Consider the following 18,467-nt stretch of genomic DNA (forward strand, 5'->3'; position numbering starts at 1 on the left):
GCCCCCCCTCAGAAACCCCGATCCCCCCACCCTAAGCCAGCTACATGGGGTTTGGAGGTCTGGTGTACCTCAGTTCCCTGACCCCACCAACACAACTTCACAGGGGGCTGGAGAGCTGGTGGTTCTCCAGCCCCCCTAACCCCCTCATACCCCCCAAAAAGCCCTGGTGGCCCAGTGGGCCACAAACCAACTGCAACAACCTGGTGGTCTAGTGGCCCTCTTCCCTGCCCCCCCCCCCCATGTGTACCTTTGTTGGAGGAGAGAGTAGTACACTCCCTCCCAGCACCACCTTGGACCCTTTATCTATGTTCTGTGGGCATTGGGAAAGACTGGTGGAGGAGATTAGAAAGCATTTGGTGACAGGCAACCACAAACTGGAGGACACATTGCTCAACAGCAACTCTTACAGTATGACTGTAGGGCGTGTATGTGCTGGACTTTGGAGAGAACCGCGGCTTCAGTGTTTCTCTCTGAGCTGTGCACCTTGGTCAGTCACTGACTTAGAGTGGAGCTGCAGCAGTGGTTTGAACCACACAGGGGGCCTGATGCAGAAAAGTTGCATTAGAACTGTGTGCTGATGGCTTAGTGTTTAGCTTTTAATGCAAGAGTAATGTACAATTTTTGCTCACCAATTCAAATTCTTTCGCAACCTGGTACAGTCAATGGTATTAAGCCACCTGGACTATTGCAATGCACTTTTCGCTGGTTGTAAAGAACAGACCATTAAGAAACTTCAGACAGCCCAGAACACCGCAGCCAGACTCATATTTGGAAAAACAAAATATGAAAGTGCAAAACCCCTAAGAAAAAAATTACACTGGCTCCCACTTAAAGAACGTACCACGTTCAAGATTTGCACAATTGTTCACAAAATCATTCATGGAGATGCCCCAACCTACATGCTAGACCTCATGGACCTGCCACCAAGAAATGCTAAACGATCTCCCGCACCTTCCTGCACCTACACTTCCCCAGCTGCAAAGGATTAAAATACAAACTTACACACGCGACCAGCTTTTCTTACATGAGTACGCAGATGTGGAATGCACTACCAACTCACTTAAAAACGATAAACGAACTAAATAGCTTCCGCAAAGCTCTGAAAACTTATCTCTTTAACAAGGCCTACTACGAGAACCCATAACTAACTACAACACAACACCTAAACACCTTCCACTCAGAATGACTTATTCTACAATTCCTTGACCAGATCCTCTTGCTTTCTCTAATTTCTTTGTAACACCAACTGTATTATTGACCCGGTTATGGTGATGCCATGACAGATCTTTGTAAGCCGCATTGAGCCTGCAAATAGGTGGGAAAATGTGGGATACAAGTGCAATAAATAAATAGGACCTGTGCAAAACTTGTGCACTAATTATCAGAGAGAGCAACACTGGACGCATAGGCACAAGGTTCTGTGCTTAGGGCACGTGTCTAAGCAGAAAAATGTATCAGCACAGCAAAAAGAAGAAACTGGCGTTAAATTCTCCCAGACACTATTGCAGAAGAACTAACTCCTACCCTCCTCAGATATAGCATTAAAGCTGCTGCATTGTGATCAACCTTAAAGTCTTCTGCCCACTTCTCTATATCAGGGCAGAATAGCCTCATTACCACTCATTTTAATATACTGTACACCAGGATCTAACTCAAGGTTTTGCACAGGGTTAGCATCTCCATCGTGCACCCCAAAAATTGTGTACAGATGTCACTCTACGCCACGCCAGTGTCTGTAAAATTTTGTTGCATCGGCCTCAGGCTCTGTAAGACTACCAGATCCTCTACAGTTCAAACATAAAACAGCAGCAGCATCCTGTGACATATGAGCAGCTGACCCATATAAGAAGGGAACACCAAGATACCTCTCAGAGGACTGTCACTATAATATGACTGGACAAGATAGAAGGGCAGGTGAATGGGGGGGGAAGGAAGCTGGCCCAGGCACTTGGTGCCCTACCCTCAGGGGCTCCTACAACATTCCCCTTATATGAGCATGGCTTATGGGGCTGCCACGATTGTAATGTTTCAGTGGTGGACACTAGGTGGAGTGAGGTTGCCAATGTCATGCCATGGCCCTAGGGTGCTGCTGTGGGATTTGTACCTGAGCCCTCTGGTTCCTAGCTTGCTAAACTAACCATTAAGCTACTCCTCCCAGAGCACTAGTCTGTAAGAAACTTAGGGAGGTAATTATTAAGGTGCAGTAAAAGCCAGGCTTTTATTGCACCTTAATTTTTCACAGGTGTGGTTGTATAGCTATTTTTTATGATGTGCATTTCTCTTGTTTGGCCAGCAGATGGTGTCTGTCCTTTGTTTGTAAAGTAGTTACAGAAGTGACAGTTTCTTCTTCCCGCCTAAGCTGAGAAGTAATCTGCTCTGCCGTTGGTCAGAAGCCCCTCAGTGTTTATGCTTTGATCTCTGATTGCATCTGCTGGAAATTTTTAGTCTCAGAGTGGGAGTGTGGAAGGTGCAGACCTCTATACTGAGACCCTGTTCAAAGACTGTGAGCAGTTAATTTTCCTGAACTCCCCAGGTACTACTCAGGTAGTGAATAATTATTTAGTTAGTTTAATATTGATTCCTGTTTAATTTACCTGTTATTGTCTGCTAATTATACCCTATTCATCCGTTCACTGTTCTAACTTATGATAATAAATCAATTTATTTATTAACTCTGTTTGTCCTGGACTGACTAAGAATCGTGGTGGTTTGTGTTTTGGGTCTGTGGGTGCTTTCTAGGAACTGTGGGACCCCTGGAAGTGTGGCCCCAGTGTCCTTAGAAACCACTGGAGAATTAAATTGTGGGTGGGAGACTTGCCCAGAGGCAAGCGCAACCCCGCAGGTGGGAGGAAGGGTATGCCAGAGTAGAGCACATGAACAGGTGGTAAGTGGGCCTGAGTGGTGCTGGGACAGACCCTCTAGGTGGCTACAGGGTTAGCCCCAGGTGGGTGCTAAGCGTTCCATGACAGTTGTATATTGTATTTTTGAAAATCCTTTAAAAAGAAAAAAAATAAACAAACCTTTAATAGGGACTTGTTGGGCTCAACATCAAGGAGGAGCAGGAAAAAGCTACAGGCTTATTTAAAAAATAAAAAAAGTAAAATGTACTTTTTCTAGAAAAGAAATGATGTCTTACATAATTTGGAGGTTGCCAAGGTGCCGGAAAGGGATTGGTCTACAAAGCAAATAAAATGCCATATTAGAAACTGCTAAGAAACACATCAACAGTCTAATGCGCTAGTTTTCTGATGTCATGAGCTACAACGAGCTGTTAATATTTCACACTGGAAATTTATCAGATCATTGCAGATGATAATTAATTATTATTAAGACCGCTGACACGGACTGTGTTGGGTCTTTCCATAAAACCACATTTTGATGTCAACTTGTTCTTGGAGGCCCTTTGGGTTTTTTTTTTACTAGTTGCCCCACTACAGAAGCCAGAAACTCTGAGTATGAGACACATCACCAACTCCGGAGTTTTGGGCTCATTTTCGAAAAAGAGAAGGATGCCCATCTTTTGACATAAATCGGAAGATGGGCGTCCTTCTCACAGGGTCGTCCAAATCGGTATAATCGAAAGTTGATTTTGGACATCCCCAACTGCTTTCCGTCGCAGGGATGGCCAAAGTTCAAGGGGGTGTATTGGAGGCATAGCGAAGGCAGGACTTGGGCGTGCCTAACACTAGGACGTCCTTGACCCATAATCGAAAGAAACAAGGATGTCCCAGATGAACACTTGGATGACTTTACCTGGTCATGTTTTTCTTACGACCAAGGCACAAAAAGATGCCCGAAATGACCAGATGACCACCAGAGAGAATTGGGGATGACCTCCCCTTACTCCCCCAGTGGTCACTAACCCCCTCCCACCCTCAAAAAACATCTTTAAAAATATTGATTGGCAGCCTCTATGCCAGCCTCAGATGTTATACTCAGCTCCATCATAGCAGTATGAAGGTACCTGGAGCAGTTTTAGTGGGTGCAGTGCACTTCAGGCAGGTGGACACCTGTAACGTTTGTGGAGGAAACAGCAAGCCCTCCAAAACCCACCACAAACCCACTGTACCCACATCTAGGTGCCCCCTTCACCCGTAAGGGCTATGGTAGTGGTGTAAAGTTGTGGGTAGTAGGTTGGGGGGGGGGGGGGGCTCAGCACACAAGGACCTGTGTACCTGGGAGCAATTTATGAAGTCCACTGCATTTTGTCATTTCTGAGATGGACGTCCTTGGTTTTCATTATCGCCGAAAATCAGAAACGACCAAGTCTAGGGACGACCATCTCTAAGGACGACCAAATTTCATGATTTGGGCGTCCCTGACCGTATTATCAAAATGAAAGATGGACGTCCATCTTGTTTCGAAAATACGGGGTGCCCCTGGATGGGGATGTTTTGCGAGGACGTCCAAATCAAAACGAGGACGTTTGTCAGCAGAAATGCACAGGATAATTCTCCATGCATATGAACAGTTTTCATACACCATTAAGGGGGTCACATTTCGGGGAAAATTCCTATAGGAGACTTGAAAATTGTAAGAGTTTGTTCTGTAGGATTCAGTCCACAGGGAATAGCAAACAAAATTTCAAGTGTCAGATTCTTGAGGTAGTAAACTTACATTATGAGGAAACTGAGTGGGTGGAGCAGCATATGTCTGAAACAAAAAAAAAAACGTGTGTTACTGACTAGTAAAAAGAAACCACTAGGTGGCAGTAACTGCACATGAGATGCAGATCCTACAGTCTGACTGTTTCATTAGTCCAATGCAAAAGAAAAACCCTCTAGTTGATCACTACCTTTCCCTTCCCTTCTTCATTACTAAGGATCCTCTGTACTTATCACAGACTTCCTTAAATTCTGTCACTATTTTGGTCTCCACCATCTCCACCGGGAATGTATTTCATGCATTTACCTCATTTCCTATGAAGCCTTATATAAATGACCCCTAGGACTTCCTTTTCTTTGAACAAAAGCATTGCCTCTTCTGCATTATTTATGTAACCATTTCTTGCCTGGTGAGCATCAGGGTGGGTTACTTTTAAGTATTTTTAGAACTGGTTTGTGAGATCAGGGCTGGTACTAGTTGGAGCTCAGCTGGGAGGCCAAAGGGCAAAGAAAATCCACTCATACAGCACTCTTCTTTCATCTAATAAATCCCTCCAGGCCAGAAATAGCAAATTCCAACCAAAAGATTTACTTAAACCTGGATGAGGCAGAAATCAGTGGGACAACGCCAGCATTAACTATGTACAGTCAGTAGTAAGAAAAGGTAACCTTAAACACTTACAGCTTTGTGGGTTTCCAAGTGAACCCTCTGCCTTGGAAAAGGTTCTAGAAAAACATCTTTGGCAGCTCTATTCCCTTCTGACCCCTTCTCCAGAGGAGAGATGCTCTGTAACTCCTTCTCTCTTGTTAAGGCTCCTTGGGGTGTTGCAAAAGCCACACATTAGGGCAACTGATCATACAGCTTCTACCATGAGCTTTCAACAAAATATTGCCCACGGGATACAATATTCAGTGACCGTGCAAATTACTGAAGCTCATTGTGAAATATCCCCCTTTCTGTTAGTGCACGAGCGGTGGTTCACACACTGACAGAAAGGGTGACATCAAAAATTGTAAAAAGCAACCAGCATCTGAACCAGCCCCTGACTAGTGGCCCTCCCCCCTTCCTGAACCAAATCCCCTGACCCCCGACCTAATAAAAAATCTCTGGTGTCTAGCAGAACCCCCCACCCTCTCAAGTTGACCCCCTTTTGCCCCCTGACTTAATTAAAAAATCCCTAGTGTCTAATGGCACCTCCCAACGTAGTGCCCCCTGAATGACCCAGGATGCAGCATCCTGGAGATTTTTAAGGAAAAATATTTATGTAATTAGCTAGCTAACATACATGAATCTGTACTGGTCGATAGTCATAACGATTTAACCAGCCAGAAACAACCACTGATCGGTTAAACGCTTACTCAGGGCTATCTGCTAATTTTCAGAGGTACTTAAGCAATTTATCACCACTGAAAATAAGCAGTTAGCGCCTAAGGGAAAGCTGGCTATTTTGAGAGCGTTCTGGGGGCAGAGTAGGCACTTGGCCGGTTAAATACCGATATTCAGCACTCAACTGGCAAGGGTAACCACATAAATAGGACCACATAAAACACAGTCCTACCCTTGTGCAACAACCCTGGCCACTTAAATTCTGAATATCGACTTAGTTAGTGCAGCATAAATCAGATATTCAATGCTGAAGCCCAAACGTGACCCGGAATTGAATATCCAAGAATAATAGTGGTGGAGTCAGCAAAACGCTCACAGTCATCAGCTGAATAATTTACCCTCATATGTTTAATAGTAAGTGTGACAAAGTAAATATAATATCATCTGCAATAGAAAATGTTTAATAGAAAATTTGAATGAGTAATTTTAATTGAAGCAGGCTACATCACCATTGGTATGAATAGCAAAACTTTCTGATCAAGTGGCCCACCATTGAGAAAACGTGGACACTCCTGTTCTGGGGTATACATTCTTATCTTGTTTAGTTTTTGGTGTAGGCCGTGTCGCATTTTGGTCAGTTTCCTCAGAACTGGACACAGTACAATAGACAAAATCTCATCAATGGCTTGTAGGGATAAAAATGGGAAAACTCTCAAGACATACGGGAGCCTTTTCGGAATACACTTTCTTCCAGAGCAAGAACTTGTCTATGAAATAAGGGACCCTTTTACTAAGCAGTGCTAAAAAGTGGTCTGTGCTACCCCCAGGCGGGTCTTTCCCGTGAACGAAGGCTGCTTTTAGCGCTGCCAGGAAATGGCCAATTTTTCCTTTGCAGCAATAATGGCTGCACTCCAATTTTCTGATTAGTGCATGCCCATTACCATGTGAGCCGTTATCAACAGCTCTTTTGTGCTAATCAGTTAGCGGCCCTTTTACTAAAGGGTTGCCGCGTGGCAACCCAGAACTACTGCTGGCCCAACGCGACCACCGGCAGTATTTCCACCTTGAATGCACGCCATTTTCAGTGCTACAGAAATTAATTCCGTAATTTGTAGCATGGCGCTAACTCAGTGGTAATCTGCCTAGTGACCTCTGTTCTGTCCTTTGATAGCCTCGCACTAGTTTATAACCCTGAAATGTGTTTAATGCTTTTACTGTTATTCTCACTTCTAAGGACTTTCATTGCTGCAGCGCTCACTGCAAAGATACGTGAGCAATGCATTGTGCGTAATGTAGTTCACAATGCAGCCACACTTGCTTATCTGTATAAGAACTGTTACTACTGGCTTGTGCTGCTGCCTAGACCTCCTCTCTCTCTCAGCCAAGCTTGGCTCCTTTGTCTACTGGCTATCATTTCCTGGTCATTCTTACTATCTCTGTTCTGAGAGGTCAGCCAGGCATGACCTTTCCCTCCAATCGAGGGCCGTCCTCTTGGACTCCCCTTGCCACCTTATGGTAGGCTCAGTCCTGAGTGGTCTTTACCTCCTCCTCCCTGGGCTTGTGTGAGCGTTCTTGACCTCCCTGTCTCTTTAGCCATGAGGCATTCTCCATCTTGCTTCACACAGCACTTGTCCTGCTAAAACTCCCTGGAACAAACTTGTTTTTTTACCTTGAATATATCTTCTTGATGAGATATCACACTCTCCAGTCACCCAGCTCTGAGCTACTTCTACCTGTTCAACTACCTTCTCACCTCTGCAATAAAGCTGCCTCGCTTCAGATTTCTACCTCCAACAACTGATACAGCTCTCAGAATTACGGAGTCTCTGTGCCCTGGGGCAACACTTCTGAACATCTGACTGTGAGTAAATTACCTGTGATTTATTCAATAAAGGAAACTTCAGAAAATATAGAGGCTTGAGGTGTGTGCTGGTGTGCCAAGGTTATACTTCAAGATATTGAGACTTTACAGTTTAACAAGTCTTAAGAGGCTTGACAACCGCCGGGGAGCATTATTACTTTTACCTAAACTATCACTTGGAATAGACAATCCATTTTAAAAAAATGAATGCTCATTCTTCCCCAGCCCTCCCCAACCCATTCTGATTAAAGTAGTATCCAATCCTAAAGCAGTTCTAAAGGATGAAGGCCTCTGATTGAATGCCACCAATATCACTCGGAACATGTGCATAGACAACCTTGAAACCAAAACTGCATTTGTTTTAAACCATAGACAATACTGGAAAGGACTGAGAGGTATGTTAGTGGGGATGTAAAAGAAAGACAAACTTACAGTTCCAAAGGAGTTTGCAGTGCAGACATTTTGATTCTGTGAGATCTGAGATGTTAAAAAATAGCAAAACATTATCTGAAAAGTTTGACAATACTACCTCCTGGCCAAACTAGTCTTATCTCATACCCAAAGAGTTACAGTATATTCTATACAAGGCTTGAACTATACTTTGGAAACATTTTATTCCTAAGAACATAAGAACATAGCCATTGTCATATTGAGACAGACCAAAGGTCCATCAAGCCCAGCATACTGTTTCCAACAGTGGCCAATCCAGGTCACAAGTACCAAGATCCCAAAAGAGTAAAAATAAAGGAGTAAAAGTAATTAACCTCCAAACTGATGCTTTTATTCTCTTTACAGACTGGGAAAATATTTTTCCTTTAGCTGTCAAGATACTAGAAAGCTTTCAAGCATCTCACCGACCCCCTTATGTGCATTACGGAGGACTTGCTTCTTCTATAAACTGTAAAACCATAGCATAGAAAGAAAACAGCAACATTCCTATTGTGCAGGATTCTGTCATTCCCACCGTTACCCTCAGGGTTACTGCTGCAACCTCACAGTTTCAATTGCATGAAGCAAGCAGGTTCTGTGGAACTCCCAAAGGACTAGCTTTCCCTACACAGTTGAAAATGAAGTTGCAGCACCATTCCCAATGGTAAGAACAGAAATGGTGTGCTCCTGTGCATCTTAGAGGGAGCGGAAAAGAAGATATAGGAATAAGCCCTAGATGTGAAACATTAAAGCTCTGTTCTCTCTAAGCTGAGTGGGAGTCCATTATTAAATGGACTTGGGGAAAATCCACTATTTCTGGGATAAGCAGCATAAAATGTATTGACCTTTTTTGGGATCTTGCCAGGTATTTGTGACCTGGATTGGCCACTGTTGGAAACAGGATGCTTGGCTTGATGGACCTTTGGTCTTTCCCAGTATGGCAATACTTTTGTACTTATGTACTTGGGATTCTGAATGGATTGTTACTACTCTTTGGGGTTCTACATGGAATCTTGTTACTCTTTAAGATTCTAGAATCTTGCTATTGTTTGCAGTTCTACATGGAATGTTGCTACTCTTTGGGATCTTGCCAGGTATTTGTGACCTGGATTGGCCACTGTTGGAAACAGGATGCTGGACTTGATGGACCTTTGGTCTTTCCCAGTATGGCAATACTTATATACTTATGAGTCCTCCACCTATAGTCCTGCCAGTAGGGGGTGCTGTTTCACTATCACATAGTGAGGGACAAGCAAGGTCTGCAGGAATCCAGGAAACCTGCCTGTACCTTGCAACTGAAAACACAATATTGAAGCACCATTCCCCCCCCCCCCCCCACTCACTCTCTCACTCTCTCACTCTCTCTCTCTCTCTCTCTCTCACTGGCAACAATGCAGTTGGACTCACACACAGCTTAGAGGGAACAGTGCAATAAAGCCATAAAAATTTCCCATGCCTGTTAACATTTGAAAACTCTCGCTAGCATGGCTGGAAAAAAATATCAAGCTGTTATAAGTAAAAGATTTGAATCTCTGTATGCAGGGTATTGCTGTTATATCACAATGTTAGAGTGGTCTTATGGGGAACATTTTTTTTTTTATTTAAAGACACAGTCTGTGCAGGTTAGCTCTGTCCATCCGTACCATTTCATTTCATTCTTATCAGGAACATGCAGCTAATGAGTGGGGCAGACAAGGCCATCGCCTTGGGTGCTAAGACCTTAGGTGCCACTCTGCCCTTTGGAGTCACATCTGTGAAACTGTGATCGCGTGAACCTAAGAAAGATGGACACACCAACAGCAGCCTTTCTACAGTAACTGCCCTTCCTACTCCATGAAGAGGCTGGTGCTTACCGTTGCCCCCTGAAAGCTGACACAAAGGAGGGTCACATTTCCCTCCACTGCCAGGGTGTTGACACGAGCAAGGGGAATCCGATACTGGTATTCCAAGAAGTGCTTCCCATTTACAGCCACCTGATGCAGAGCCAGACATATAAAAAGATAACGTTGTTAGGAAAGAAGAAAATAGACATATGGAGTCATTTTAGAACACAGTACCTAAGAGCATTTCTAAAATATGTTCCAGGACTATCGCCAGTAGTGAGCAAATTCCAACACACAAAATTACACCTGCTCCCAGACCCATGCAACAATGTGTATGTACTCTGTAAGGTCAGTTCTATAACTGAGATGCATTCTATGTGTGAAGATGTTTAGGGGTCCTTTTACTAAGATGTGCTGAAAAATGGCCTGCGGTAGTGTAGACACGTTTTAGGCGTGCGCAGAATCATTTCTCAGTGCACCCTGCAAAAAAATGCCTTTTAAAAATTTTTGCCGAAAATGGATGTGTGGCAAAATGAGAATTGCCGCGTGTCCATTTTGGGTCTGAGATCTTACTGCTAGCCATTGACCTAGCGGTAAAGTCTTATGCGGTAACCGGGTGGTAATGACCTACATGCGCCAAATGCCACTTGACACGCGTAGCTGACGCGTGTCAGAAAATAAAAAAATATTTTCGGGCGCGTATAGCGGACGTGCACCAAAAATGAAATTACCGCAAGGGTAACTCCACTTTGGCGTGCATTGGGCGTGTGTAGACATTTACGCGGCTTAGTAAAAGGGCCCCTTAGAAGGTTAGCATTTACACCATCCCCTCGTTCTTTAGGATTGCACACCCACATTTCTGACTAGTTTGCAAATTTGGGTGTACAAGTTTAGTTGTTTACTTACTGGGATTTATTAACCACCTTCATGAAGAGATTCACCCAAGGCAGTGTACAGCAGGTATACTTTAATATAAAACTTACAATTTTGTTAACAACATAACAACGCATGCTTATTAGATGTTTCATTAGTATTATGCTAACATTGTATTATATCTCTAGTATTTTAATTCCACTGCTGTTAGAAGTGTATATTTTTGATACTGTTTCACATAGTTCTATTATTAGGTTTCAATTTACTGTTTTCAAGTTTACCTCATTTATTGTATTTATGTTTATTCTTGGTTATTTTACTATTGTTATGCTGTTAACAAAATTATAAGTTTTATATTAAACTGTACCTACTGTTCACTGCCTTGGGTGCATCTCTTCATAAAAGCGGTTAATAAATCCCAATAAATAAATAATATGCCTTTGAGTAGGTGCCAAATACCCAGGTATGTTACAAAATACTGGCACATTTATGGGTAAGAGGTGCCACCATTGGCACTTACTGATTCTATAAAATATGCACATATTGACTTTAGCGTGCCTGTGAAAGGGGAGGGGTTCATATGAGCGGAGCATGGGTGGATCTACTGGGTATATGTAACTTATAGTATATTGTAAGCTACACAGGAACAAGGTGTCACACAGCCATAAACACTTACGCCAGGTATTATTGATATGGTGTAGTGATTGAAGCTACATGTTCACGCATAAATAGCGCCTTATTCCCGTATTCTATAACAACACTTATCCGTGTAAGTGCCCTTATAGAATACCTCTTGGTGCCCTGATGTTGGATGCTAATTTCATGGTATCGCATTGGGTACCCTTTATTGAATTGCCCCCAACATCAGCACAATACAAATGGCACATGTTAATAGCCACGTATTAGATAATTCAAATAACATAGATTTGATGTTCATAATGTCAGTACAATACAATGAAACATCTTAATAAGTAGCTGAGGACCAGACGCATGTACAGTTGAGACACAGACATGTAAACACATGTAGATACGATACATAGAACAAATTTGTTGGGACAAATAGACGGGTAGCTAAATTGAAGGCAGATTATATATACAATTGCAAGGTGTGTGGCAAAACTAATCCAGATGCTGACTGAGTGGATAGTCAGTTGCCACATAAATGAATGGCTCGGGAGAAAAAGCCAGGTTTTCATTTTCTTTCTGAAATAGAAGTAGTCTTGAATTTGGCATATCCTCTTTGGGAGTGAGTTCCAGAGTGAGGGGACCAGTGGTATAGCTGGGATTGAATGGACCCTGGGCAGAAAAAATTAAGATGGGCCCTTATAGTACCATCTTTCCCAAGGTAGTGGGGATTGGGGTGGGGTCCAGTAGAAAATCCCTGCAAAGACAAACATGTTCCAAACCCATATATAAAGCCTGCTATAATTAAGCAGCACTAACATCCAGGACTCAAATAGCAACAACCCTACCTATAAAAAAGGCCGCATCCTAGAACAACAATATACTTTCTGTTAGAAACACATAGCAAATCAGACGCTACAGATCCCTATATAAAAACTAAATATTAGCAGAATACCTCACCTGTCACCCTGCAGAATATAGATCTGGAGGGGCATTTTGATATGACTTCTAAACCTGACTTTGGACTTTTTGTCGAAAACGTCCAAAAATCCAGTAGTGAACATGGCCCATTTTGAATCTGAAAAACATCTATCTTTTTTTTTTTTTTTCAAGAATGGCCATTTGCAGGACATTGTTGTATTCAGTGCATCTATTTTTTGGACTATTTTGCAAAATCAAGCCATTGGGATGTAGGAGAAGCCAGTATTCTTAGTAGACTGGCCACACAGACATCCCAGCAAAGCAGTGGGGCAACCTAGGGGTCACCCAGGTCCCAGGTATACATATAACCTTTACCCCCTTAAATTGTATGGTGAGTCCTCTAAAACCCAACAAAAATCTAATGTACTCAACTGCTACCACTTAGTGCAGTGAACTTTGATCCTGGGGAACTGGGTTTGATTCCCATAGCAGGTCCTTGTGACCCTGGGCAAGTCACTTAACCCTCCATTGTTCCATGTACAATAACTACCTGTATATACTATGTAACCGCTTTGAATGTATTGCAAAAACCTCAGAAAGGCGGTATATTCAAGTCCCATTTCCTTTTCCCTATTTGGATCTACATGGAAATGTTGCTATTCCACTTGCAACATGTCCATGTAGAGCTTGCCCTTGCAGATCAGCAACGCGGCTGCCACAGGCTTCTGGTTTCCTGCTGAGTCTGATCGTCCTGCACTGTGCAGGACGTCAGACTCACGAAACAGATCCTGCCGACCGCATGCTGATCCAAGGCAGCTTCTACAGGTGTTTGGGAGTGACCTATGTTAGGCGCGTACTTTCCTGAGAGATTGACGCAGTTTGTGACCGTGGCGTCACTTAACCTCTTTCCCATCTTCTATACTGTCGCGAAGTACGTTTTCCCACCTTTCTATACAAGTTTTCCTAAGGGTACGGTTTTTGGGGCTTCTATTGGTCCAATTTGGTCCAATAGAAGCTTTTCCGGGGCTTCTATTGGTCCAAATTGGACCAATAGAAGCCTTTCAGGGGCGGGGTTGACGTCAGGGATGACATAGGGGGCGGGGCTAGTGACATGGGGGGCAGGGTTAGTGATGCAGGGGCGGGGTTAGGTGATGCGGGGACGGGGTTCGGTGACGCGGGAGACGGGGATTGGCTACGGGCGGTTTTTGGGCGGGTTTACGGCTCATTTTGGGCTGGGAAAATTTTTCCCAGCTGGCAACCTTGCCCAAAGCCTCCAACATAGAATAAGCAACCAATAGGAACTCTGAGAAGTCTGAACTTAGTGCCGAAATGCACTATGCAGCATACACAAGTGATAGTATTCTATAAGTTGAATGTGTTGCTTGATGACACACCCATGGCTTATCTATGCTCTGTCCATATGGCTCACAGGTATGTGCTAAGGTCCAAATTCTATAAATGGTGCCTGAAAAATCAGTGCTGAACATCCACATGCTTAGCGCAATTCTATAAACTACGCCTAAAGTGGTTGGACCACATGAACTTAATCTTATCTCAATATCACTATGTATTTGTTTACACCGGGAGTCTGCAAACGCCTCTCTGGTACTATGTAAGCCACATTGAGCCTGCAAATAGGTGGAAAATGTGGGATACAAATGTAACAAATAAATAAAGTTAGGCATAGTTTATGGAATATGCGCATGTGTTCTTGTAACTAAAATTTAGGTCCACCCATTTAGGCCACCTAAAACCAAACCTAAATACCTGCGCATAACTTAGGCATAGATCGGGTGTATTCCATAATAGTAAGCATAGTTTTATTGAAACACCCACAACCCGCCCATTCCACGCCCATGGCCATGGCCACATTTTAGCTTCCCACTCCTAAACAGGCCTATTCTGAAACTACCTAACATTCTGCCTTTTTTTTCCTTGGCTCCTGATCTCTGGAATAGTCTACCCCCTGATATTAGGTCCAAATTGTCACTAATCGAATGTAAGACAAAATTAAAAATGTATTAATTCCAAATTGCTTTTGGTACAGACCCCAATTAAGTGTTGATCCTGTATGACTTGCAGTGAGATATCGCATCCTGTACTGATCCCTACTACTACTACTTATCATTTCTATAGCGCTACAAGGCATAATGCAGCGCTGTACACCATGCATGAAGAGACAGTCCCTGCTCAAAGAGCTTACAATCTAAATAGGACAGACAAACAGACAGAACAAGCAAGAGGTAAGGAAATTAAAGAGGAGATAAAAGGTACGGGGAAGTGAGTAGTGGTTAGGAGACAAAAGCAGTGTCAAAGAGGTGGGCTTTTAAGCCTGGATTTGAAAACAGCCAAAGACGGGGCTAGATGTACAGGCTCGGGAAGTCTATTCCAGGCGTGGGGGAGCAGCGAGATAAAAGGAACGGAGTCTGGAATTAGCAGTAGAGGAGAAGGGGAACGACAAGAGAGATTTATTCCATGGAACGGAGTACCCGAGGTGGGGCATAGGGAGAGACAAGAGTGGAGAGGTACTGGGGAGGCAGTAGACTGAATGCACTTGTAGGTCAGTAAGAGAAGGATTGAATTGAATGCGGAAACTGGATAGGGAGCCAGAGAAGTGACTTGAGGAGAGGGCTAATGTGAGCATAGCGATTCTGGGAAAAATGAGTTGCGCAGCAGAGTTTTGAACTGATTGAAGAGGCGAGAGATGGGCTAAGTGGGAGGCTGGTGAGAAGCAGGTTGCAATAATCTAGGCGAGAGGTGATAAGAGTGTGGATAAGGGTTCTGGCAGCGTGCTCAGAGAGGAAGGAAACTTTTCCTGATCCTCCTAGTATGCATGGTTGTGCATCTTGCCTATTATTTTATGGGAGTTCTATTTCCTACAGTTTTATATTAATCTAATGTGTTGTTAACCGCTTTGACCTTATTTTAGCAAAGGTGGTATATCAGTTTTATAAATAAACATAAACATATTCAAGCTGGGACCTATGCAGGCTTCAGCTTTGAATATCCAGTTAGTTTAAGCCAGCTAACAAATGTCCGTTTAAAGCCGATATTCAACCCCTATGCAGCCATGGGTTACTATATTAAAATAGGATAGACTTTTATGTGGTCCCATTTATGCGGTAAACCTGGCTGTTTAAGGGCTGAATATCAGTACTTAAGCGGCCAAGTGCTGACTTCTGCCCCAGAACACCCCCATCATAGCAGGCTTTGAGTTCGGCGCTGTGATATTCAGCGGCACTTAGCTACTTTGAATATGGGGCCCACTATTTTACCATGACATGCTATTTTAGCATAGATTCCATTTTTTGCAATGAGGCCTACTTACTAATAACTGGGGCTGAAAAGTAAAATCTAAAGAGAATCCACGTGCGTGGAGAACTCAATAGATCCACAAAGAAAAAAATGAAAATAAAAGGTGGGAATATGAGCCAGGCTAGCCAAAAACTGGAACCAAGATGAAATTTAAAATAAACAGCGTTTAATAATTTTCAAACTAATGATAATAAAAACAATTCCACATTAAAAGTGACTCCGACACAACGTGTGTTTCGGCCAGATGGCCTACATCAGGAGTCTATAAACAAAACAATAAATAATACATAAATAGAGTATACATAAATATAATATCCAAAAAAGAGGAATATATATGAGATATCAAACATCAATGTTTGATATCTCATATATGTTCCTCTTGTGTCGAGTCACTTTTAATGTGGAATTGTTTTATTATCATTAGTTTGAAAATTATTAAACGCTGTTTATTTAAATTTCATTTTGCTAAAGTAAAATAACATGTGTTAATGTCCCCCCTTAATTAAAGAAAGAAATGTCTCTAGAAATTGAAATCACTGCTATATGTAAGAAAACGTGCCGAGTATAGGGCAATCAAGCCATTGTGACATCACTGATGAGGCTGGCTCTTAGACATTGGTGGAATGAGACATTATGACATCACAATACCAGCTCTGGTTACCAGACACTGAAACTCTTCACACTGAGGGGGGAAGTTATCAGCGTGGGCTACCGTTAAGACATGCTATTTTACCACTAACTCATATTATTTTAGCATAGGTCCCGTTCTATGCAATGAGACCTAGTTAATAGTAACTGGGGTAAACAGCAAGATAACACGTCTTAACTGTAGCCCACGATTACTTCCCTGTAAATATGTGTATTCCAGGTCATCTTCACATGTAAATAGTAGCGTTCTGAAATTGCCATTAACACAGTTTACACATGTAAATGCATTATTTACACATGAAGATGCCATCCAAAGCTTCTAAAATGACTTCTGCGTTATAAGTTATGTCCCAATGCACTTACACCATATCTCTTTGTAACCCTTCCTGTTCAGTGAGTTATTTCATATTCTGTAGGGGGCCCTTTTACAGAGCGGCAGTAAGCCTAACGCGGGCTTACCGCTCGCTCTTCCAGGATTACCGCTGACTCAACATGGCCACTGGCGGTAGTCCCACCCTGAGCACGCATAATTTCTGGGGAAAAAAAGAAAACCCCCAGAAATGGCTTGTGCGGCAATAACCTGGCGGTAATCGGGCATCGCCGTGCGCTGTCCAGTTACTGCCAGGTTAGCATGGGAGCCCTTATCGCCACCTCAATGGGTGGCGGTAAGGACTCCCTGATGCATGGCCATGCAGTAAGAGTTCTCTAACTGTATGGCCAGTGTGCTGGGGGCTTTTTTTTTTTACCCACTGTGGTAAAAAGGGCCCTAGCATGTGGGAAAAATGGCCCCCACTGCTAACGCAGGGTCCTTTTTCCCGCAGCTTGGTAAAAGGACCCATGGATGTGTTAGACATTGCGGAGTCCAACTGCCACATATTATTTAAGAATAAATGTTGATCAGGCTACTTTGAGTCACCAAGATTGAAGGGTTTAAGGACTCGATCTGCCATATGTTGCATGTAAAACCACAATTCCTTTATTAACAATTATAATTGCATGGTTAGTCATCTTTTTGGAAGACTTTCACTTCTATATTTATGTTTATGATTCTATGGGTTGTCACGCTGTACAGAGATAGTTTTGGGCTGATTGCATTTTTTTTTACTTGCTGGCACAGATGGTTTTGACATCAACAAATTACAAAAAATATAGATTTTGGTAGCTCTGATGCAAGTGTCTAGCCGAAATATGGATGTCCGATACTTTTTAAAGAGCTTTTTTAAAAGCATTTTTAGCCCTTATTTTATGTGCTGTACCTTGTTAGTTTTTGTTTTGCTATTGAAGGTTATTTAATCTTGCGTGTCCCCCTGGCATTTTTAATATAGCAGGTTCAGTATTTGTACTTCATTTTCACCAGTTTATCCTGTGAAGGATCCTTCTCTTTTTCAAGCTGAAATTCATCCAGAGGATGTATAACACTAGTAGTCTTTCCTTGCATCCTGGAATCACCTGTTACCCTTCCAGCTTGGCAGTTGCATGTTCTAAATTATTGTTTGACCATCAGTGTAGCAGAATGCACATATGTGAATGACAGGGCTTGGGCATGAATACCTCTGCAAACTGACCCTGACTCAAAATATCAAAATACTAGCACATACTCACCATGAAACTGCAGTTCTTGAGAAGGATCCGGATCTCGAAATGACCTTTTTTGAAGGGCATTTCATATTTCCTCTCCTCTTTTCCCCAAGTGTTGTTCTCCTTTGTATTACAGACCACATATCCACCCTCCATGAAGCGTGGATTGAAGTGGAAAGCAATGTCATGAGGGGGAGAATGCGGACCACACTGTAAATTCACAGAGAACCTAGAAAGAGAACCAACACAAAAGCAAGGTGACCACAATATGGCTAATTTCATAACAGGCTCATATAATGACTCCCAGTAGCTCACAGATGCTCTCAAACAAATTTACATGTACTCCAAAAAAGAGGTACAAATATGTATCTGTACTCTATGACAATAATTTTGTAAACCTTCTTTAGCCTGGGCTAGGCTCAGTCCACTCGGACTCGGGCCCACAGGGACAATTCCACCACCCC

General features: G+C 42.8%; 1 protein-coding gene across 2 annotated transcripts in view; it reads right to left on the bottom strand.

Moving 5' to 3' along the window:
• The window catches only part of LOC115456735 (galectin-9-like), a 68,098-nt gene that overhangs the window by 24,709 nt on the left and 24,922 nt on the right, over nt 1-18,467 (bottom strand). Inside the window, exons 3-7 of one of the 2 annotated variants that reach the window (XM_030186002.1) lie at nt 18,028-18,232; nt 10,079-10,194; nt 8,225-8,261; nt 4,618-4,653; nt 3,137-3,175 (exon numbers count right to left, since the gene is read on the bottom strand). In XM_030186002.1, the coding sequence (XP_030041862.1) occupies nt 3,137-3,175; nt 4,618-4,653; nt 8,225-8,261; nt 10,079-10,194; nt 18,028-18,232 (433 nt within the window). Of the gene's footprint in view, nt 1-3,136; nt 3,176-4,617; nt 4,654-8,224; nt 8,270-10,074; nt 10,195-18,027; nt 18,233-18,467 lie in introns of both variants that reach the window. The other variant, XM_030186001.1, reaches the window with a different exon arrangement.

Source organism: Microcaecilia unicolor, chromosome 13 (assembly GCF_901765095.1).
Source record: "Microcaecilia unicolor chromosome 13, aMicUni1.1, whole genome shotgun sequence".
NCBI classification, from domain to species: Eukaryota; Metazoa; Chordata; class Amphibia; order Gymnophiona; family Siphonopidae; genus Microcaecilia; species Microcaecilia unicolor.